Source organism: Bubalus kerabau, chromosome 1 (genome assembly GCF_029407905.1).
Source record: "Bubalus kerabau isolate K-KA32 ecotype Philippines breed swamp buffalo chromosome 1, PCC_UOA_SB_1v2, whole genome shotgun sequence".
NCBI classification, from domain to species: Eukaryota; Metazoa; Chordata; class Mammalia; order Artiodactyla; family Bovidae; genus Bubalus; species Bubalus kerabau.
In genome coordinates this window covers 94,673,386-94,697,083 of record NC_073624.1, presented here as the reverse complement: position 1 = coordinate 94,697,083, position 23,698 = coordinate 94,673,386, and the positions used below count along the sequence as shown (strand labels likewise).

Genomic DNA, 23,698 nt, shown 5'->3' with positions numbered 1-23,698 from the left:
CACCTGACTCCCAAGAGAACTGGCTCCCCGTGCTCCCTCCCAGGACCCTGCCCCACCTCTGAGTGGTGGTCTGCTCGCCTCCTCTCTTCTCAGCCCTACCTGGGCCCTTCCCACAGCTCCATTTTCTGCCTCTAGCAACACCCTGGCCTGGAAGTCTCTTTGGTGAGCCCCAGCCCCATACACTAATTGTACACCTTGGATGACCCCGCTGCCGTGCTTCAGACTCAACACACCCAAACTGGACTGATCCGCCACCCCTCTGCCCATGGCCCCCCATGAGCCAGTTTACGGACACCCAGCCTCTGTGCACCCCAGAACTAACACAGGCTTAGATCTGGTGAGGAGACATCCTTCTCCTTTGGGCCCTGTGGTCTGGGATGTCTGAGCAGAGCATGTGACCTAGGCCTAGAACATTCTATACCAGCAACACAGGACCCCAGGGTTAGCACACAGTCAGAACTGCTGCAGGGTTTGGCCTGAGAGACCTGGGAGATGACCTGTCCTTCCCTGATAGATTTGAACTTGAGATGCCTCCTGCCTCAGGTGGAGGCTGAGGCTGATAACAGGCACTCTTACTGGGCCAGGCTCTCTACATGTACGCCCTGCTTCTCACTCTAAAGAGGAGAGATTTGAACTGCAAGGGATTAAGCACCTTGCCCAGGTCACATAGCCAGGAAATGTGGGGCCAGCTTTCAAGTCCAGCCACGAGATTTCAAGCCCTTGCCCCAACCACTAGACCACCCTGCCAGAGGCTGACAGAGGCTGCAGACCAAGGCATGGAAGGCAGAGAGGCCAGGGCTGCTTTCACAGTCAGACCTGAGTCACAGCCGGCCTGAGGCCAGAACTGCCCCTAGGCTCTGCAGTTATGTGGGCCAATTAATTACCCTCTGCTCAAGCCAAATATCTTTAGGGTTTCCTGTAAACTCAGACCAAAAATATCCTAACTGATAACATAGCCCCTCGATCGTCACCACCCCCTGCGTAATTAATTCCAGGAGCTGGGGCTTCATCCTCCACCCCACTTCATTCCACATCCAGCTAGTGACCAAAGCCTGAATCCCAAACATCACTTGGATCTGTCCCCTTTTCTTTCCACTTTAGTCCAGGCCATCATCATTTTTGCCAGGTTGTGACCACAGCCTCCTTGCTGTCTCTCTACGTCCAGCCTGCTCCCACCCACAGACTTACCCCCAATTCCCTAAGATCTAGATCTTACCATGTCATTTCCAGCTTAAAACCCTCTAGACCCCTCCAGACCCCTTGCTGCCTCCAGGATAAACTCTCCCGTCCAGGCTGTCACCCCTCTGGTCTCACGCCCCTTCACATCCTACTCTACCTACCTGCCTCTAGGCCACCTCCAGTCCTATGCCCCTCTGTGTCTCTGCCCAGAATTTTCTTCCTCCCCTTCTTTGCCGGGTAAATGTTCATTCAGTACCCCTTCCTCTAAGAGCCAAGCCAGTCACTCTCTGCTCTTGGCTTTGTCCACACTCGGCACTTCCTACTGTCTACTTCAGTCTTGTGAGCAGTGCTCTTACTGGACTGCGTGCTCCTTGAAGGCAGGGCCTCTGTCTCATTCATCTCGTCCCCAGCCCCAGAGCAGGCCTGGCACAGAGCAGTCATTCAATAAACACTCATGCGACTACCTTGTCAATTACCAGGGAACCTGGAGCCACCCTGTTTTCAAGAAACACCAGTTTGATGTTTGGTGGAACATGTTAACAATGAGCCTGCAATGTAACTGCTTATTAAAAAAAAAAGCCAAAAAGAGGAAAATATAAATAAATAAACACTCACGGCCTCAGCCATACATATACATGTATCCATTCTTCCTCAAATTCCCCTCCCATCCAGGCTGCCACATAACATTGAGCAAAGTTCCCTGTGCTATACAGTAGGTCCTTGTTGGTTTTCCATTTTAAATATAGCAGTGTGTACATACCCATCCCAAACTCCCTGACTATCCCTTCCCCCATCCCTTCCCCCAGCAGCCATAAGTTCGTTCTCTAAGTCTGTGAGTCTCTTTCTGTTTTGTAAGTAAGTTCATCTGTATCATTTCTTTTTAGTTTGTACATATAAGTGATGTCATAGATAGTGACGTCATAGATAGTGATGTCATATATCTTCTTCTCTGTCTTCACTGTTCACCTGAAACTATCAGAACACTGTTAATCAGCTATACCTGAATACAAAATAAAAAGTTAAAAAAAAAAACGCTCATGGGAAAGACAAATGACATGTTCCCAGAAACAGGGTGGGTGACTCTATACCTTTTCTCTGGAGATGGTCAGGTTTGGAGAAAAAAACATCACCACACGATAATCACAGTGTAGAAAGCCTTTTATCTATGGACAAGCACACTATATATTTGATCCTTATGACATTGTTGCCTCCATTTTAGGGATGATGAGATTGAGATTCATGAAGGTTTATAATATAGAATTCCATGCATATGCTCACAAAATTCACTCTCACGTTGAGGCACAAGCTCTGGCCAAACTGTGATCAGACCCCTAACTGTTGTTGTTCAGTCACTCAGTCGTGCCCGACTCTTTGCAACCTGATGGAGTGCAGCACACCAGGCTTCCCTGTCCTTCACTAATTCCCAGAGTTTGCTCAAACTCACGTCCATTGAATCAGTGATGCCATCCAACCATCTCATCCTCTGTCATCCCCTTCTCCACCTGCCTTCAGTCTTTCCCAGCATCAGGGTCTTTTCAAAGAGCTGGCTCTTCACCTCAGGTGGCCAAAGGACTGGAGCTTCAGCTTTAGCATCAGTCCTTCCAATGAAGTCAGGCTTGAGTTCCTTTAGACTCTCAAGAGTCTACTCCAGCACCACAGTTCGAAAGCATTAATGCTTTGGTGCTCAGCCTTCTTTCTGGTCCAAATCTCACATCCATACATGACTACTGGAAAAACCATAGCTTTGACTAGACAGACCTTTGTTGGCAAAGTAATGTCTCTGCTTTTTAGTACACTGTCTAGATTGGTCACTGCTTTTCTTTCAAGGAGCAAGCGACTTTTAATTTCATGGCTGCAGTCATCATCCACAGTGATTTTGGAGCCCAAGAAAATAAAGTCTGTAACTGTTTCCATTGTTTCCCCATCTATTTGCCATGAAGCGACGGGACCGAAAGCCATGATCTTAGTTTTCTGAAAGCTGAGTTTTAAGCGAGCTTTTTCACTCTCCTCTTTCACCTTATCAAGAGGCTCTTTAGTTCCTCTTCACATTTTGCTGTTAGGGTTACTGGTATTTCTCCCGGCAATCTTGCCCACACTGACCACAGGGAGGCAGTAGAGTGTCGGTGGGAGAGTCACTGCCCCACCTCCTACCTACCAGGAGATGTGGAGCTGGGTGTGGAGAGGGAAAAGCTAGCTGAGAAGAGACCAAGGGAGAGGGGCTGTGGCTGGGGTTGCTATTTCAGGATCTGCCAGAAACAGTCCAAACTGGAGTGGACCCAACATGCTGCGTGCTAAGTCGCTTCAGTCATGTCCAACGCTTTGCAACTGTATGAGTCCACCAGACTTCTCTGTCCATGGGATTCTCCAGGCAAGAACATCTCTTATGTCTCCTGCACTGGCTGGCAGGTTCTTTACCACTGGCCCAGGGTTACCACTAATTCCAAGAGCCAGGAGCTGGAAACACTGACTGTATATGCCAACTTTACATTACCAGCATATTTAATAACAAGCCACAGGAAGTGATGGGGCAGTGATGAGGCATTGCTGGGGCACCCAAGACCTTCACATTTGGGACACTGGCCTACCACCCTCAGCAGGGACAAGTCACTAGCCTGTCAGACCCAGCACCAGAGATGGGACCAGGCCCAGCAGGCACGAGTCTGTCAGCGTCTGCAGCACTGAGCATCCTGAGGGTGTGGCCACTTCAGTGCCCAGGACGCACAACAGTTGCCAGGAGGCCCATTCTTTCCTGGGGGGCTGACCACCCAGGCCCATACCATGAGCACTTCAGGAGGTTGGATGGAGCAGGTCAGAGGAAGCAGCTGTGTGCAGGAATCCCAGGTTGAGGTCTCACCACAGTCCAGGTTTTTCCCAGGCTGTCATCTGTACTGTATGGGGATCAAAGGTTCCTTGTGTGGCCAGTAGGACTGAAGGAAAGTGTTCTGGGAGACACACCATGCGAGGTTCGGGAATCTGTAATAGATAGCCGCCCCCGTTCTTGCTGGAGAGGGAGCCAAGGAATGACAGTCCTTTCCACCTCAGGGTGAGACTCGGGGTTTAGAGGAAGAGTAAGCCAACCACGCATGTGTGGACCCAGCCTTTCCATCAAGAATAGCACAGGCTAATGGAGCTTGTTGGGATCCAAATGCCTGGCCTCACCCCATGGCACACCAACCTGCAGTCATCATCCCTGCCACTCCCAAGCCGAGCCTGACAGATGGCGTGACAACAACACCCATTTCCCAATTTTCTGAATTCTTTCCCTCCCCATTCAGTCTGACAGCCTTGACCAGGGTCAGAGTTTCTCAGCAAACGTCTCAGGCTCTTCCTCCAGGAACACTGAGGTCCTCCACAGCACACACCATGGGCCAGCTTCCCAGGCACTGAGCTGAAGGGACAGCAAAGACAGGAAGTTGGATGAAGAAAGTCTTTGCCTACCCCCTCTTCTTCACCCCACTGCACCGTCCCCAGCCCTGCCTGGGTGTGAGCTGATACCACGACGCTGGGGGACAGCCTTTCCTGCCATCAGATCTCCCTACACCCCTAACACCACCCAGACTTGAACCCAAAGGCCAATCCAAGTCATCATCTTGACCTCTGGCCCCTCTGCCCTGTCCACTTGGATTTCCTTAAATGTATATTCCAGCTGACCCTCTGAGCTCACCCCACCCTCATGCTCAGGCCAGAAAAGCTGAGCCCAGCTACCTGGGAGTTGCTGTGGCACCTGGGAGGCCATTCGCAGCAGCAAGAAGGTATCCAGCAAGGCTGCGGGGGAGCAGGGATGGGAGAGAGGACACTGAGGGGGAGGCAGAGTTGGGGTGCCAGTCCCAGAAACCATATGCCATATGTGTGGTGTGAAGGTTCATTCTTTTGGGGAGAGAGGTCATATTTTGCATCAGCATCTCAAAGAGTGGTGAGAAATCAGGGCAAGAGAGAACAGAGCAAAAGGGGCAACCCAAAGCTCAGGGATACCACTCCCCACCGGAGCTCAAAATCAATCAAGAGCCCCAGGGTCCAGTTTGAGCTCTGGCATTCACTCGAGCAGGTCACTTTCTTCCCTCTGAGCTTTCCCATTTGTAAAATGAAGGCCTCACAGCAGACATGGAGACTCTGGCCCAGCTGGAGAAGGAGGAAAGTGCACAAGCTGGAGATGGGAGACAGGATGGAAAATACAGCAGAATGCTGTGGGCAAGGGGGCAGGTGAACTGGATACCGTAAAGAGAAGGAGTTCCAGCCCCTCCCCCAGGACACAGCAAAGGGCGGTGGGGAATGTCCCTGCGCCCAGCCCCACTGCCCTTGGGCCAGGAGCAGTCACACACACCCCTCACTGCCCTGGCCAGCCGTCTCTCCAAGGGGGTGGGGGCGGTGTGCCTGAGGTGAGAAGTCCACAGCTCAGCAAGTCCAGTGCGGCACAGCTGCCCGGGATTAACACCAAATCCTGGGCTCCTCTGCAGAGGGATCACACGTCGTCGCCTTCACAGCTGCTTAGCTGCATGTTGCCCACTCAGGCCCCTCACCCCCACTGGCCCCTCCTCACACACCCAGCCCTCCCCTCTCAGGGGCCAGCCAGGACCCTGCCTCTGCCTTGGCAGACAGGAGCAGGGCTCTACAGTGGAAGGGGCAAGAGAGATCAGAGGCACCTCCAGTGAACAGGCACACCCACAAAAACCTCCCAGGAACCCCTAGGCGCGATGCTAAATAGAGAAGGGCAGAGAAGGGTTCCCTCACTGGCCCCTGTGGCTCGGCCTGAGACAGCCTTGGCCTAGAATTACCTTGTCTTTAGGCCACCCAGGCCCTTCCCTCCAGATGGTTCCTGTCCTTGGGGAGAGAGAGGCAGGAGAGCCAGATGGAGCCCCTACAGCTGGGAATCCTCAGCTCCAGCCTCCTGGAGCAACGTGCTTCTGAGGCCTCCCGGCTGTTAGGAACCTTGTCACCTACCCCCACAAGCACACCCCAAAGCTGCTTGCTCTGGGCCACGTGCATTCCCCCCAACCTGAGGGGGAGGGGGCAGCACACCTCTCCATCCCCCAGGGTCATCCAGGCCCCTGGTTCTGTCCTAAAACTCAACCCATACCCCCATCCCTGCCTCGAGAGGGAGGCCACAGTGAGGAATCTTACTCGAATCTCCTCTCGGGGGGAAAGGCTTCCGGAAGGAGAGGAGGGGAGAAAGAAGAAGCCGGGGGCCTGGGATGGCTGCGTCTCTTTCACCTGTGCGCACTCTCACCTGTGCGAGCGCACCAGCATCGCGGTAGGCTCCCCGCTGCAGACGTCGGGTGCTGGGGGCCCGCTCCCTCAAAGTCTGGCATGGAGTCCACGGACCGCCGGGAGGCCGCGACCCCCGAACGCAGCCGGGCGCCTAGGAGTCGTCGTCATCGACGCTGGCGCCGCCGGGCTCGCCCTCCCGGGACGAGCGCAGCTCTCGGGCCAGCAGCGCTGTTAAACCCTGGGCGCGGAGCAGGAGGCCGGCGCCCAGGAAGAGGACCCCGCAGAGCACGAGCAGCGACAGCACGCCCAGCACCGCCGCCTGCACGGCGCGCGGCCCCTCGGGGGGCTCCGGCGGCACCCCCGACTGGTTGCAGCAGGAGCTTTGCCAGGCGCCCCGGGCTGTGGCGCCAGCCTGCGAGCTGTTCATGCTTCGGCGCCGGCTGCCCAGATGCGCTGAGGACCGCCAGATGTGCTGGAGCCCAAGGCCGGCGGGTGGGCGGCGGCTGCGTCGGGGAGGGGCTCAAGGGGCGGATCCCAGGCGCCCTGCGCCCCCACCCCTGGCGGCGAGCGAGGAGCCTCTTTCTAGACAAAGGGCTGGTAGCTACCGCCCAGAATCCCAGGGGCCGGTGTACTTCTCAACCCAAAGGCCCACACGCCCACTCATGTGAACCGGCCCATGCACCCAACCAGACAAAGCCAGGAGTCCTGTCCTCAGGGCTTACCCTCCCCCTTAGAAAAGGTCAGGAGATAGCCCTCTCAGAACCCTTAAGCCATTCTAGACCACATTCCAGGTGCTGGCCACGGTGCTGCCCCCACTGAGCAAGACACAGGACAAGCAAGGGCCATCCCTGCTCCTAGGCGTTCTGTCCCTGGGCCAAAGTTAAATGCTGCTTGGGCTTCCCTGGTGGCTCAGTGGAAAAGAATTTGTCTGCCAGTGCAGGAGATGTGGGTTTGATCCCTAGGTCAGAAGATCCCCTGGAAAAGGAACTGGCTACCCACTGCAACATTCTTGCCTGGGAAATCCTATGGACAGAGGAACCTGGCGGGCTACAGTCCATGGGGTCAAAAGAGTCAGACACAACTTAGCTACTAAAAACAACCAATGACCTAGGTGCCACTGGGACAGGAGGCAAATGAGCAGTGTCTAGAACCTTAGTGATGCATAGCCTCATCACCCCCTTGGGAGCCTCCTGGGTCTGGCTAAGTGGGCCAGCACACCCCTGGTCCCAGGTGTGATGGAGGGGAGGAGGAATTTAAGGCCTGCCCCCATTCCTCTGCTCAGGCCTGAGGTCAAGGAGAGTTACAGATCAAGGGGAAAGATCTGAGTCATGAGGGCTCCTGTCCTAACCTTGAATAAACCAGTCCCCTACCCCTAGGAAGTCACAGTGCCAAAGGGGATAGAGATGCTATTGAACTGCCCACTAAAGGGAGCCTGCTGCCAACTGGGTGTTCCACAGCCAAGCCAGGGTGAAAGTCTGGAGCACAGCCTGGCTGCAGAAAAGCACGAAGTCTGGGGAAGCTGGGATGGAGGAAAGACCCTCCTGCCCAGGTCTCCTGAGAACTCCTGTAGCAACCCTGAGCTCTGTTTAAAACAAAGTCACTGTTAGTGACCAGCTGAATCAGCCAACTCCTCAGAGGAAATGAGCTGGTCTAAGGGATGCGGGAGCCTGGTGGGCTGCCATCTATGGGGTCGCACAGAGTCGGACACGACTGAAGCGACTTAGCAGCAGCAGCAGCAGCAAGGAGAAAAAGGCCACCCAGACTGCAGCAAGCCAGGTAGGATCACATCTCATTAAGGACTTGCTGACAACGGGCCTTCCCCATCGCCAAACCCTGAGAACCTCCTGAGTTCTCCAATTCACCAGGGCCCCAGAGGCCAAGGGTATGACATCACAAAACTCCTCATGAAATAACACATGGCCAAAAAGCAGCCTGAAATGAGAAAAATGTGCAAACACTTCCTGGCCATCCTGGCACCTATCTGCTCCAGGACCATGGACAAGACCCCCAGACCCTGGCCATTTCTCCTTTAGCACTGCTGCTTGCTTACACACTGTTCATTTAGTTTAGTTAGAGCTTGCCCCTGTGTAACAAAAAGCATTGTAAAATATGGAAGAATAAATCAATGAAAAGCACACTGATCTTGACAATGTTTGCCTAGAAATGGATGTGAGATACCAAAGTGAAACTGTTAGTTGCTCTGTCATGTCTGACTCTTTGCGACCCCATGGACTGTAGCCCACCAGGCTTCTCCGCCCATGGACTTCTCCAGGCAAGAATGCTGGAATGGGTTGCCATTCCTTCTCCAGGGGATCTTCCCAACCCAGGGATCGAACCCAGGTCTCCTGCATTGCAGGCTGATTTTTTACTGTCTGAGCCACCACAGAAGCCCACGTCAGCCCAAACCAGAAGTGTCACGGGACACCAATCTCAAGGTGGCCAATCTCTCTCCAGAGGGAGAAGACACCAAGTCAAATGAGCTTTCTGTGCAAGTGGGGGCCTGTGTGTGCTCTATGGAGACAGAGAGATATTCTTTGGGGTCATCTGATAATATAAAAGGCAGGTCATAGCTTCCTTAGCAAGGGAGGAGAAATAGCACAGCCATATCCAAAAGCAGCAGATCCTGATCTGTGTCATCATTTACGGGACTGACCGTGGTCACACCTGCTTATGTGAATGTCCAACAAAGTACAAGATCAATCTTTAATCTATCTTCAATCCCATCATGCACCCCCATCTTGGAATAATGCCCTCAACATATTCATGTGTTCCTCGAAGTTCTGCCAGAAAGTGCTAAAATGTTTCAGGGCATAACACCAGTCAACAGAGAGACAGCTCAACCCAAACTCACATTCTCAGCTTTATTCACCCTCCTAGTGATGCCTCCTCTGTACAGTATAGGAAAGGGGAACCCCGCCCCCCCCCCCGAAACCAGGAGTATGGAGAGACATTGCAGGCCAGACTTGACCGTCAGTGAAGGTGACAAGGACGACCAGAGACTGGCAACCACGCCACGAGGAAGCCAGGGCGGCCCTTCCAAGTCTCATCAAGGACCCAGAGCGGGTTCCAGAGCCCCAAGGGCCTAACAGTACGATCCCCAGAAGCCAAGGTCCATAAACCATCAAGGAGCACCGAGGCCCTGGAGAGACCTAGAGGGCCAGGGTGTCTTTGATGAGCCTGCGCATGGTGGTAGTGACGGAGGAGCCCAGGGCATCGGTGATCTGGAAGGAAATCTTATAGAGGTAGGGCTGCACGTCCCGCAAGCCCGTGTCAAACACGTTGTCCACCTCTGACTGCGTGGGCATCTTGGGCAGGTACTCGTGCCGGTTCATCACCTCCACGATGTTGATGATCTTCTCGCAGAGCTTCTCCCCCACCTTCTCCCGGCAGATCTGCCGCTCCTGCTCCGTGGCCAGGGCCACCACATGCACCTTGACCGTCCACACTTCCCAGGGGATGCACTCGTCGGAGAACGGCCAGCGAGACTTCTTCTTCTGGTAGAACTCCAGGGACATCTGCCCCAGCCCGTCGCCCCCGGAGTTGCGCAGAGCATCCTGGGGAAGGAGGAGCAAGAGTGAGCAGGCCAAGGCCTCCACTGGGTTCTCACCTGCAAGGGCCAGCTTCCTACGCCCCAAAGAATCACTCTCTTTATCAGACCTCCAGGGAGGGCAGGGAACGAGACCCAGAGAGTAAAGGATTTGTGTAAAGTGACACAAATGGCCCCTCTTAAGCAGAATCCTCCTTCATTCCCTTGAAGACAACCTAAACTCACAGTTTCTCAAGAGAAGCCCGGTGATCCTTGAATAGAGAGACAGAAGCCAAGGAAGAGAGCAGGCTGGGAGGGGAAGGACAGACCACATCTAGAGCGTCTCCCTCTTCTTCTTGGAGAAGCGAATGGGGCCACCTGGTCTAATAAATCTGCCTGACCCCCATGGGGTGCGATGGCCCACACTCTTCCTCCCAGTGTAGCCAAGACCCCAGAGCACCTTTCTACCTTTCTCTCTGAGTTAGGGTCAACCCAAAGATAAGGATGCCTCCCTCAACTCCTTAACAGCCCATCAGGAAGTAAGTCTCTCCTTTATTGACAAACCAAGCTCCCATTCCCTCTGCTGACAGTAACAACAGCTACCGCTCCTACAGTGTCTCCTGTGTGATGGCTCTCCAGCACTTGACATATTTGACTCCCTTAATCCTCGTGGTGCATACACCCTATGAGATGGGTACAGCTTTCATTCCAAATTTACATATAGTGAAACTGCAGCCCAGAGGAGCAGAGTCACTTGCCCAAGATCACAAACTTGTGGGTGGTAGAGTCCATGCCCTTAAGAGTCCACTGTGTTTCGTGTGCCTCTCATAGGCATCTAGAGGACAGGAGTCTGAACACCACTGCCTCCCCCGAAGGGGGACTGGGAAACTCATGAACGTGCCCTTTCTAGGCTTGGAGCGATGGGAGGGCGGGGAGTACCCTGTGGCTGGTACAGTCTACCCGCTATGAGGATCACACGTGTATGGAATGGAAGCCAGACGGACAACTCTCCTCCTCCAATCTCAGGAAGGGCACCTTAAGAGAAATTCCCTTGGTTACTTTAAATTGTAAAAATATGCACTCGCTGAAAGAGTGAAACACTGCAACCCTGAATGAAGACAGAATTAAATATCACACCTCCATTCCCACCCTGAGATGACCAACGTGAGCAGCCTGGCGTGTCCCTTCCACCTTTCTCCTGGCCCCTACAGGTCCACCTGCCATACCGCCCACAAGACCCTTCTCTGGGACAGCCACTGCCTGAACCCAGCAGCCCTCCCTCTCAGGGAATCTCGTATGAGAAAGGCCCGAATATGGAAGCAGAAGCAGAGAGGAGTAGAAAGGCCAAGAGTGCAGAGGCGATGCTCAGCCAAGGGGCCTGGGCCGCCAGTGCTCCAAGGGCTTCCTGCTCTTCTTGCTGGTATTTTCACAAGGCCCCCTCATCTACCCCCCTACCAAGCACTCGCCAGCCTGAGGAGCTCTGAACACACCTGTTCCTGAGAACCTGAAAGAACCTGATATGCACACCTAGGAACGGTGAGCTGGTCCAACAGCAAGGAGGTGACGACACTCAGCAGCCACCTGCCGCCCACTGCACCCCACCTTACCCTGAACTCCCCGACGACCTTGCGCAGAGCGCGGTCCAGCTCCTCCGAGGAGACACGCACGTAGGTGAAGTCGATGAAGTCGCAGTCCACGTCCTGGGTGCCCACGGTGCCGATGGAGTAGGTGCCCTCCTTCTTGTAGTGGAACTTGCCGGTGCTGCGGTGCAGGAGCACCGTGTGTAGCACGGCCAGCATGGCCTCCTCCACCTGCCGCCCCTCGACCGACACCTCCAGCACCTCCGATCGACAGTTCATCTTGCAGTCGGTGGCCCACGCTGAGGTCAGGGACCAGAGGAAAGACGATGGAGCTTCACCCCACCCAGGGGCCACCCTGCAAGAGGAACCAGGTCAGAATGTGGACACATTCTGCTGATTGGCGTGTCACCTGTTCACATTCTTCAGGGCCCAGCCCTGTCCCCTGCCATCACGGCCCTTCTCCGCTCTGTAGCCACACGTGCTGGCAGAGGACCACAGACTCTTGGGATGGGAGACGGGGAGAGCCTCAAAGCTACCAGTCCAAACACCCAGCTCCGGCCTGAATTCCGTGACAGCATCCAGTGTGGTTTACGGCACATGCTCACTGTGAACCCCTGCCAGCCCCAGCCCTTGCGAAGCTGCCAGGATGGAGGACAGACAGGCAGGTAAACTTCACCAGAGTAGTGAGACGCCATGACGGGAGTGAGAAGAAAAGGAAGACTGGAATCTGATCTCCTGGGACCCTGAATGACCAGGCATCTGGACTCTGTCCCGAGGGTGGTGAAGAGTCCACGCATCACTGTCCAACACTGAATCTGCGCATCAGAAAGTTAGCTCCAGCCGACAGATGAAGAATGGCTCGTCACTATTTGAGGGGTCACAGACTGCTCTGAGAAGTCAGTGAAAGCTAAGAAGACTGAACTTGAAAACCTGACTGACACATACACACCAAATCTCACAGACTCTGCGGTAAAAACTTGCCAATTTAAGGGACTCTCCTGGTGGTCCAGTGGCTAAGACTCTGTGCCCCCAGTGCAGGGGGTCCGGGTTCGATCCCTGGTCAAGGAACTAGATTCCACATGCCCCAGCAAAGATCGAAGAGCCTGCATGCCACAACCAAGACCCGGTGCAGCCAAATAAATAAACATAAAAAAAAAAGCTTGTCAATTTAAGGCAGAAAGGGTTGGGCAAGGAGTCCAGTTAGAGGCCACCACAGTCGTGCCATTTCCAGACAGTGCAATGGGACATGGCAGCGTGATGTGCAGAGTGTGGGGTTTCCACATCCAATGGCCCAGGGTCCGAATCCCAGGTCTCCAGTAACTTGCTCTCTGACCTTAAGCCAATCACTCAACCTCTGAGTCTACTTTCTTATCTGTAAATATGGAATAAAATAACACATGTAAAACACAGCAGGCTGGTGGTTAAGAGCAGGGACTCTAAAGCCAGACTGCCTGGGCTGGAACCCCAGCTGTCTCATCAGCTCACTGTGCGATCAAGGGCATGTTGCCTCAGCCCTAAGTGCCTCAGGTTCCCCAATCCATAAAAATGGGGTATTCACAACAGCTACCTTGAAGGTGTCCTCTCCAGAATAAGGTGAGTGAGCATCTGTGAAGCACCTGAAGCAGTTCCTGGCAAGCACTAAACACTCAGTATGACCTGCTCTAATTACTACGTTATTATTGCTGAGAGATGACGAAAGGCTAGGACAGGACTGGTGGAGGGCGTGGGAAGGGAAGAACAGACTTGAGGACCAGAACTTCATCAGTAACTGAATATGAGCTGAGAAGGAGAGGGAACAGTCAACTTTCTTAGCTGAGAAGGTTCAGCTTACACACCTCCCTTGACAGGGAATTTACCACCTCTCCCAGCAGGTCATTCCAGTCTTTTCAAAGTTCTACTCAGAGACTCCCTCTATGGAAGGACTTTGTCTCTTAGTGCTTTAAAATGCTAATCTTAATTCTGATATCAAGAGTCACACACAGAATAAGTCCCACCCCTTTCCCACAAAGGAGCCTTTCAGATATTCAAAGGCAACTCTGCCATCACCCCCTTACTCCTTCTACAGGTAAAAGGTCTCCAGTCCCCATAAACATTCCAGCTTCACATCACATCTTAATTCCTCAGGGGTGGGCAACTCTCTTCAAAGTGTACTGGTTTGTCTCTTTGCCCTTGAAGTCAGGCAGGCAGTTCACAGACCACTCGTAGATCAAGCTGGCTCTGCCTCTCACTGGCAATCAGCCCAAAACTACTTGTATCTTATCTTTTCACAGGTGTTAATCTTGTCTGGTCTCTCCTACTAGCAGACGATTCCTTAATGGCAGGGACTGTATCCTATTCATCAGTGGCATCAGTATACCTGGTTCCGAGCACACAGCAACTGCTCAATTCATCCTGAAAAGACTGCTGGACTGATTTATCCTATACATACTCTTAGGATGAGCAGGGCTTCTTGCTCATTTCTGCCCTCTAGTCTAATTCCATCCAGCAGTTTCCCATCGGAAAACTCCCAGCTCTGGTCCAACTCTCTTTTCTTCCACAAACCCCCTCTGGTATCCCCCACAAACCGTCAAACAGGCCACCCCTCTTTTCACTTTTGCCCCAAATCCAGGTTCTTCCCTCATTCTCAGTGCTATTCAAGATTCCACTTCTTCAGGAAGTCAACACGAACCAACCCCAGCCTCCTTCCCAACGCGGCCACCTTTGCTCTGCGATGGGCTTGTCTGCTCCCTCACTCTCGACCACCCGTGAGCAGGGGACTTTGCCAGGGCAGTGCCTGGGAAGTCTCGTCGCTTCGGTGCCCCCAAGGCCCAGTTCTGCAGAGTACCGGGGCAGACGCTGACTGATGCCTCCTCTGGGTAAGGCCGGAGCACAGGGTCTCCCCCAGCCTCACCTTACGCGGAGAGGCTGGCAGCGGGTCACTCAGGCTGGATCTTGCCCTTTCTCCTCCTCACGCACAGGTACGTCCTCCGCAGGTACGATCTCCGCAGGTACGCCGAAACCTCCCCGCGCGCCACGAGCCGCAAGAGACAGGCTGAACGCAAAAACACAAAGTTATTCGGCTCCGCATCGAGAGACGCTGTCGGACGCAGGAAGGACTTCCCGTCCGGGTTAAGTTTCTCCCGCCGCCAGTGCCGGCGAACCTCCACGGTCCAGGGACGCGGGAGCAGCGGAGCCCCGCGCCCAGCCTGGCCCGGCCCGGGAGTTCGAGGCGCGCCCGCGCTCGCACAGAACAAGGGCCACACGGCTAGAACTGTCTCCCACCTCCCAGAATCCCTGTCTGGGACCCGCGGGGCAAGAAACGGCCCTCCCCGAGGAGACCAGATCACCTCGGCAAGAGGCGGTGCCGGCGCCGGAAAGGCCCGCCCCTGCGAGCCCGGCCGGTCCCACCTGCTCCATCGGCCTCCGGCGGGGGCGCGAGCACAGCTGGCCGAGCCCTGACACCAGTGCAGCCGCCCGGACCGTTCCACCTCCACACCAGCGGACAAAGACCACCCCATGGTGCTCTATATTTTGAATATTGCTTTCTTCTGGATTATGTCTCTGATTTTAAGATTTGATGGTAAGAAGTAGCCCCCTTGTTTGGACGAGTCCATTTAACCCCACCGCCGAGGATGTTGTTGTGTTTCGGCTGGAACAACTCACTTCCGCCATAGAGATGAGAGGGAAGGAGGAACCTGACGAGCTCTGTGCTGCCTCCCTAGGCGGAGAGGAGTCATCGGCAGAGGCCACCCCTGGGACCGAGACGTGGTCCCCAATTCTGGTCTCAGAGGACTGGAAGAGGTACCAATCCCCTAAGATGAGGGACATGGCATTTGGAGAGGTGCCCTGGAGATGAGCTCAGGCCAGTGTTCCGAGTGGGAAAACTTTAGTTGGTTCAATGTGCATACTGGAAGATACCAGGCAAAGGGGGCTTAACCTTACTCGGTTATCTTCACACAGGAGCACTTCTTGGTGCTCTGCCATGACCAGTCTGGTGACTGTTCTTGTAAAGCTTGTAATTCTGCCATTGCCTCTGTATGGGCCTCTTGATGTCATTCATCCTTTCTGATTTCCTCCTTTATAAACGGGGCCTGGGGAAGGAGAAAGTAGCCGGCCTGACAGGCCAACATCCTCCTCTAGAGCCTGGACTTAACCGGAAGGGAATCAGGATGAACTACTGAGAGGGGAGGATCTGTGAGAAGGCAAAGGAGGGAGAACCAGGGCGATTAGAACCAGCCCTGGGGAGGGGGAAGAAAGAGCCTAGGGACTTCTCTGGTGGTCCAGTGGTAGAGACTCTGCTCTTCTGCTGCAGGGGACGCTGATTCGATCCCTGGTCAGGGAACTAAGATGCCATATGCTATGCGGCATGGCCAGGAAAATAGAAAAACAGCCTAACTTCCACCAACTGCCGGAGACTGTGGGGAGTGACTGGAGGTACTCTGTGCCCTGACACGCTCATCTCAGGAGCTTTCACTGCCATTGTCCTGACATCACCATCGTCAGAATTACCTGTCACTGAGCTTTACAAGGAGAAGGCAATGGCACCCCACTCCAGTACTCTTGCCTGGAAAATCCCATGGACGGAGGAGCCTGGTAGGCTGCAGTCCAGGGGGTCACGAAGAGTCGGACACGACTGAGTGACTTCACTTTCACTTTTCACGTTCATGCGTTGGAGAAGGAAAGGGCAACCCACTCCAGTGTTCTTGCCTGGAGAATCCCAGGGACGGGGGAGCCTGGTTAGCTGCCGTCTATGGGGTCGCACAGAGTTGGACACGACTGAAGCGACTTAGCAGCAGCAGAGCTTTACAAGGCACCACACTAGCACTTCACATGCACTAGTGTGTTGATGTCTCCAACTGCCTTGGAAATTAAGTACAATTTCTCCCCAGTTTACAGATAATGAAACTGAGGCCCAGTGATACAGAGTGACAAGCTATGATGGGATATTTTATGCGTCAACTTGACTGTGCCACAGAGTGCCCAGACATCTGGTCAAATATTATTCTGAGTGTGTCCATGAGGGTGTTTCTGGAAGAAAAACATTTGAATCACAGACTTAGTGTGGCTTCCCTGGTGGCTCAGTGGTAAAGAATCTGTCTACCAATGCAGGAGATGCAAGAGGCATGGGTTCAATTCCTGGGTGGAGAAGATCCCTTAGAGAAGGAAATGACAACCCGCTCCAGGATTCTTGCCTGGGAAATCTCATGGACAGAGGAGCCTATCAGACTATAATCCATGGGGTCACAAAAGAGTTGGACACAACTTAGGGACCAAACAACAACAAAGCAGATTGCCTTCCCTACTGAGGGTAATAGTGTTAGCAGCTCGGTTGTGTCTGACTCTTTGCGACCCCATGGACTGTGGCCCACCAGGCTCCTCTGTCTGTGGAATTCTCCAGGCAATAATACTGGAGTGGGTTGCCTTTTCTTTCTCCAGGGAATCTTCCTGACCCAGGGATTGAACCTGGGTTTCCTGCATTGCAGGCAGATTCTTTACAGTCGGAGCCACCAGGGAAGACTCTATGTGCGGATGGGCCCCAACCAGTCAGTTGAAGCCCTGAATAGAATAAAAGGTTCTCACCCTCCCTGATTATTTTCAAGTTGGGACATCAGTTTTTTTTCCCCCTGCCTTCAGATTTGAACCAAACTATCAGCTCCTCCTGGGCCTCGAGCCTGCCAACATTCAGAATCACACCATCAGCTCTCCTGGATCTCCAGCTTGCTGACTGCAAATCTTGGGACCTGTCAGCTTCCATAATCACATGAGCCAATTCCTCATAATAAATCTCTTTCTATATATACATATCCTATTGGTTCTGTTTCTCTGGAGAATCCTGACTAATACATTTGCCAAGTCCATACAGCTACTCTTTCCTCATTCTGCCAGTCTTTTTTTTTTTTTCTTTTTCTTTTTATCTTTTGGCTATGTCACACAGCATGTGGGATCTTAGTTCCCGACCAGAGATTGAACCTGTGCCCCCTACACTGGAAGTGTGGAGTCCTAACTACTGAACCACCAGAGAAGCCCCCTGCCAGTCTTTTTTCCCACTCTCCTCCCTCCACACCTCACCCCGTCCGTCCCTGGAGCCTTTCCTGCCTGAGGATGAGGTTGAGACGTCTCACCTCTCCTGTCTCAGGCCCAGATCCTGGCCAATCCTTGCCTCCTCATACTTCCCTGAATCCTTAAAGGGCTATTCTTACTGTCACTCTGATCCTGAGTCCTACACCCATCTGGGTGGTCCTGTCAGGAACATGGGGGGTGGGGTCTCAGCCCCTCAAAATGAGGCTGTGTGGAATGAATTCTCCCATCCTCCGCCAGCACTCCTGCTGACCCAGATGGAATCATGCAATCATGCTGCACCTGTGAAACTTGCCCCATGCCAGGCCCGTGTGCTACCTACCAAGGGGGACAAGTTGCAATCCTGGCCCTCCGGGAAGGCCTCGGAGTCTCGCAGAGGAGATGGACCAGGAGTTGCACCTGGGTGGGAAAACACAGCAAAGGGTATGAAAAAATGACAGCAGGTCCTGCAGGGGCCAGAGGGGGCCAGGGTGGAAGCCGCTGCTGCAATCCCAGAAAGATGCCTGTGGCCTGGAATAGAAAGTGACACAGTCAGAGCGAAAAGGAGCCCCAGGCCCTGCTCTCAGCAAGCTGGGAGGTGACTGGGCACCAGCAGAAAACCAGGACAACAGCAACTGGAGGACATGGACAAGAAGGGGGGTTGGCAATTCCGGGAAGAAGTGGGGCCACATGGAATTATGCTGGGGAGGCTTCCTGAAGAAAGAGAAAGAAAAGAGCTAGAGGGAGAGGTCTTAGAGAGGGTGGAAACCGAGCATTCTGAGGCAGGACGGGCCAGCACAGGGGGAGCTGACTTCTCAGTCAGAGTCACGGCCAGCCGGGCAGACAGGCGACTGGCGAAGGCCCTCTGAGGCATGTCTGCTGCAAAAGCTTGCGGAGGGACCTTGAAGGCCAACCCAAGACCTTGGGAGTAGGCAGCTGGCTTCGCAAGGCGACTGTGGCCTCAGATGGCCCCACCCCATCCCAGTGCACCCAGGGGAGAGCTAAGCCCTGAAGCCACCCCCAGCCGCTCTAGAGCTGACCCCCATGCGTCACAGGGAGTGACTCAAGCCTCAGCAGCAACAATGAGTGGGACTGACGTCAGGCTGGGGGCTCCTGACAGTGGCCAGCTTGGCTGGGCAGCCGGCACCCTGCCTCCCGATCCTCTAGTCCGAGCCAGGACGCGGGGGCGATGAGGACCAGCTGTCCACTTCTGACACCTGCCCCCTGGGATCCTGGGCAGGGGCTACTCAACTTCCCACTCTTTCTGGGCTGTCACTCCCAGCCCCCACCCCTTAAGGCAGAGGAAATGGCTGGGCGGATGAGAGAGTGACAGAGAGCGTGAGAAAGAGGGGCCTCCCAGCCCAGCCTCGTCAGGAGCCTCAAGACCTGGGCAGGGCAGGAGGTGGCACTGGCTGCCCTTTGCCCCGGGATGCGTGGGGCTCTGGCCTTTGGTGTTGGAACTGGTGTGTCTCTGTCTCCCAGAAGATCTTTGTGTTTATCTCTCTGGCCAACTGGGGTGGGGCTTTGTTTCTGCGTCTGTCCCCCAGAGGGAAGGGGTCAAGCTATCCTTCTTGCAAGGTCTGTGCCTCTGTTCCTCTGGGAGGTGTGTGCATGACTGTTGTTCTTTGAGGCAGAGGATTCTGTGAGACTATCCGTGCAAGAAAAGAGGCCTGTTTACCCACCCTTCGTAAGGGAGTGTCTCCACCTACTCCTGGGGGGGCTGCTTTTCTCTCCCAGGTTTCCCGTCGGGCTGTATCTGTCCTCACGGTACCCCAGTTACCTGGGATAGGTCCAGGTCTTCTGCTTGGGCAACCCTGATGCTAGACTCCCTGGATGGGGGCCCTGTTGCTCTGCTGTGCCTGGATGAGGGCAGCAACAGTCAGCACCCGCCTGCCTAGCTCGCAGCTGGGCACTGCTCCCTGCTAACGCAGCATGTACCAAGAAGGGCCCCCCCGCACTCCCCTCCTGGCCCAGCTGCCACCCCCAGCCCTCACAGCCGTGGCGGCATGATTTATGGTCCTGAGCCAGCACCTGTGTGAGACCTTGAGGAGACCTCAAGTGGCCCCCCCCCCGGTCTGGCAGGGTCAGGGCCCAGCAGGAAGCAAAGAGGAGCAGGGGTGGTGGGCTGGATGGTCAGAACATGGGCCTAGGGGTAGGGGGCAGGAGGCAGACACCAAGGCCCCAGGGCCTTCAGGCAGCTCTGAGTCCAGCTGGGGACCCTGAAATGTGCCCCCTGCCCTCAGAATGTTCCCAGCTGCGTGGCGAAGGAGATATTGAGGGAGTGGAGAGGGGTTTCCTCAGTCTTGTGCTCCTTCCTGCCCTCCCCACAGCAGACTGGAAGCTTCCAAGTCCCACTGGGCGGCCTAGGCCTTACCCAACAGCCCCCAGCCTGGGACCAGGGCAGGGCTGGCAGCGGCCTGAGCCTGAAGCAGGGAGGAGAAGAGGTTTGAGGCTCCAGGTAACACAGAGCAGCTGCTGGCTGAGCTGTAGGGCTTTAAGACCGGGCCTGGACAGGGCCGCAAGCAGATGGACAGAGGCTCATCCCTTCAGCCTCATGTTCTGAGAAGGCCCAGCAGCCCTGGGGTCACTGCTAAAGTCAAGGGCTTGGTGAGGCTGGGGCTCATCTAGATTTAAGCTAAAACACCCTGGGAATCCCCAGGCCCAGCTCTTAACTGAGGCAACCCAGCACTGCCCTCAACCAGAACAGGCCCAACATAGTTCCTCATTAGTCATGGAAGGACATCACTAGACCTGCAGACTGTCCCTAGCTGCCTACCTCTGAGAAATTCTCATACGCTTCTCTCCGCAGCCACAGGGCCAGCTACCATCCAGCCCGGCGCACTGGACATTCAGATCAACCGTGAGGTACCGTACAGCTCAAGTACCAGGTGGTTGCCTGTGAAGGTCAGAAGCTTCTGCGCCTCCTTGAGGCCGAGCCTCGTCACCTCCTTCCATAACCATGGCAACTTCTTCCATCCCAGGCCCTAGTGAAGGGCCGTCACCCCCTACTCACTCAGACCTTAGACCTCAGAACCATAGCCCCTTCACTGTGGCACCTCCGGACTGGGGGCCTCTGGGCGCGGGGCCCAGCGTGGGTGAGGCTGGGGACAGAGGGAGGCAGGCTTCCTGGGTCTCCTGTGAGGACAAACAGAAAGCTTTGAGGCCTCGGAAAATCCCGCCTGGGATTCCAGGCCCTGCCGGCGTCACTGCCTTTTGACTATTGTCCCCGACGGAAATGACCCAGCCCCCAGGCTGCAGGGACAGAGCGGCCATTGTGAGGCCCCACCAGGCTCAATGCCCCCTTGTTCGTCCTCCCAGCCCCTAGCAAGACTCGGAGGCCAGTTCTTCCAGTTGCTAGTTGGAAAGAAAGGACCTGCCTTCAGGCACCAGGCCTTGGGTGGGGCAGGGCGGGGCTGGAGAAATCAGCCCCCCCACCCTCTACCCCTATCGCCCAAGTCCTGGAAACAAGCCACTGTCCATGGTGTTTCTTCAACTCACAAGGCCCTGTACAGGGAGACCTAGTGATTAAGTACAGTAGTTAGACCCACCCAGCTCAGCCACTTAGAAGTCAAGTGACCTTGGGAAAGTCATTTCCTTTTCTCTGAAATGAATTCTCTTCTTTGGCGAAAACAATAGCTATTATTTATTGGTGCTTGCTACATGGCAGGCACTGCTGGAAACAACTTTGTATACATTCACCTTGTAATCATTATAGCAACTTTGTGAAATAGATACTATTTTCCCCACTTATAGATGCTCAAGCTGAAGCTCCAATCTTTTGACCACCAGATGTGAAAAGCCAACTCATTGGAAAAGACCTTGATGCTGGGAAAGGTTGAAGGCAAAAGGAGAAAGGGGCAGAGGAGATGGTTAGATAGCATCACGAACTCAATGGACATGAATTTGAGCAAACTCTTGGAAAAGGCAATGACAACCCACTCTAGTACTCTTGCCTGGAGAATCCCATGGATGGAGGAGGCTGGTGGGCTGCAGTCCATGGGGTCACGAAGTGTCGGACACAACTGAGCGACTTCACTTTCACTTTTCACTTTCATGCATTGGAGAAGGAAATGGCAACCCACTCCAGTATTCTTGCCTGGAGAATCCCAGGGACGGGGAAGCCTGGTGGGCTGCCGTCTATGGGGTCCCACAGAGTCAGATACGACTGAAGCAACTTAGCAGCAGCTGCAGCAGCAGCAGCAGCAGCAGCTGGGAGATAGGGGAAGACAGAGGAGCCTGGAGTGCTGCAGTCCAGGAGGTCACCAAGAGTCAGACACAAATTAGCGACTGAACAACATAGACGAAAACACTGAGAAGTGACTTGCCCCAAATTCCACAGCTAGGAAAAGACTTTTTAGAAAGCCAGGTAGTCCGGTTCTGGAGTCCTTGCTCTCTTCACTTTCCTCTGTTGCAGGCTTTCCTCATAGGGTGGTGTCGAGGACTAGGAATAGCAAATATATGAACTCAGTGGATGATGAAGCAGGTGTGGTAGCCGCTGTCCTCACCATGGTGCCTAGATACCTGCAGGGACCAAAATTCTCCACTGCCCTGCCTGCTTCCTGACCCTGGGAAGCATCTTCTCAAGCACCTTTGCCTTCCCCGGGGGCCTGCCATGTGCTCTACATCTGTCTGTGCCAAAGGGTGACCCAAAGGGAGAGAAACTCAATCCAGCTACAGCTGGTGGGAGATTTCCCAGCAAGCTCTGCTCCTAACCAGAGTACTGCCACCAGACTCACCTCCACATGGAACAGACAGGAAACCAAGGCCCAGCGAGGGAGCGGGGCTTCTCAGAAAGCAGCATGGAGTTGGAGCCAGGGCTGAGAAACGAGGCAGATCTCCTGACCACCCCATCCCCTTCCCCTGCCTCACCAGGGCTGTGGCAACTCAGGGGCTCTGGCAGGGTAGCCAGGGACATGTGCTTGGATGCGCACACACTGCAGGGGGGGCAGTCATCATGCACAGGGCCCAGGACTCCCCAGCCTACCCCCACGTGGACCCTTCAGACCTGGGGCTCAGCCATCATCCCAAAACCTGAGTGAGGGCAGGTGGTGGGGGACTCTGGGGAACCTGTAGGTGGGGGCTGGAGCGCCAGGGAAGGCCCTTGATTCTGTTCTATTGCAGAGCAGAGCCCTATTTTGTCAAGCTTCCATCAGGCAGGGGCTGCCCTCATCCAGCCAGTTCCTAGGGGGCTGTGGGCGTGGAGGTTCAGGGGTCCTGGGTCAAGGGTCCTCCTGCACAAAGCACAGGGGAGGGGGCTGGGCCCTGTGTGGCAGCCAGCTACCTTGGACTTTGGTATAGGGTCAGTTCTACATTTGTGTTTTTCCAAAGAGTGGCTCCCAGACCTCTAGCCTCACAGGCACCTGGGTGCTGGGTGAAAGTTGAGCTCCATGGGCCCCACCCCTCGTCAAATCCCAGTCTCTGGGGTAGAGCCAAGGAATTTGCATTTTAAGCCAGCTAAGCATCTGATGGGCTTGGGAGTTGGAGAACCTACTTGGGGGCATTTGGGCACAAGCAGGGAGCTCAGAACAGTCTTCCTGCCAAGAAGGTCAGAGTTACCATAACCTGGGTTCAGCTGCTGGTGCACTAGGCTTGTGTGAGGGATACTGAAAGTGGGGACGGGCAAAGACTTCTACTGAGTAAGGACAGTGGCTACCACCATCCTGGGCTGCCCTGGACCCAGCCCTACACTGAGCACCCCACCCAAACTCCCAGGGGACATGTGAGCTGGGGTTCAGGTTAGGAACTTCCAAGCAAAGCCAGTGGACGAATTGGCCCCCAGCACAAGCCCCATCCACAAGCCTGGCCTGTTCACCAGAGGCTTTTTCCATGTTAGAAACTAGTCTGAGTGCTTTGCCTAACAGCCCCGTGAAGCAGGTGTCGTTACTTTCACCTTTTATAAATGAGTAAACTGAGGCCTGTTAGCCAAGTTGGTAACATGCAAGATTTATGGGAGCTAGGGACTTAACTTACCTGGTAGTGCAGTGGTTAGGACTCTGCACTTCCACTACAGGGGGTGTGGATTCGATTCCTGGTTGGGGAACTAAGCTCCCATATGCCACCTGGCATGGGTTGCCCAAAAATAAAGACAGACTTACAGGAGCCACCTGTGTCTCTATTATGCCATTTTGGGGGTGGGTGGTATGGGTAGAGGGTGCCAGAGATAAGATCTCAG

The 23,698-nt window shown here is 54.5% G+C and overlaps 2 protein-coding genes across 2 annotated transcripts; both read right to left on the bottom strand.

Annotated features, from left to right (window-relative positions):
* Positions 1–6,535: 6,535 nt before the first annotated feature.
* SMIM41 (small integral membrane protein 41) lies at positions 6,536–6,811 on the bottom strand. Its single transcript, XM_055566346.1, has one exon. The coding sequence runs from the start codon at positions 6,809–6,811 to the stop codon at positions 6,536–6,538; it is 276 nt and encodes a 91-aa protein (XP_055422321.1).
* A 2,422-nt stretch (positions 6,812–9,233) lies between these two features.
* Positions 9,234–14,837, bottom strand: ATG101 (autophagy related 101). The gene is made up of 3 exons (XM_055583834.1): positions 14,381–14,837; positions 11,518–11,845; positions 9,234–9,938 (listed from the first exon to the last, which is right to left on the bottom strand). Exons 2-3 carry the CDS (start codon positions 11,767–11,769, stop codon positions 9,534–9,536), a joined length of 657 nt encoding a protein of 218 aa, XP_055439809.1. The 5' UTR covers positions 11,770–11,845; positions 14,381–14,837; the 3' UTR covers positions 9,234–9,533.
* Positions 14,838–23,698: the final 8,861 nt, after the last annotated feature.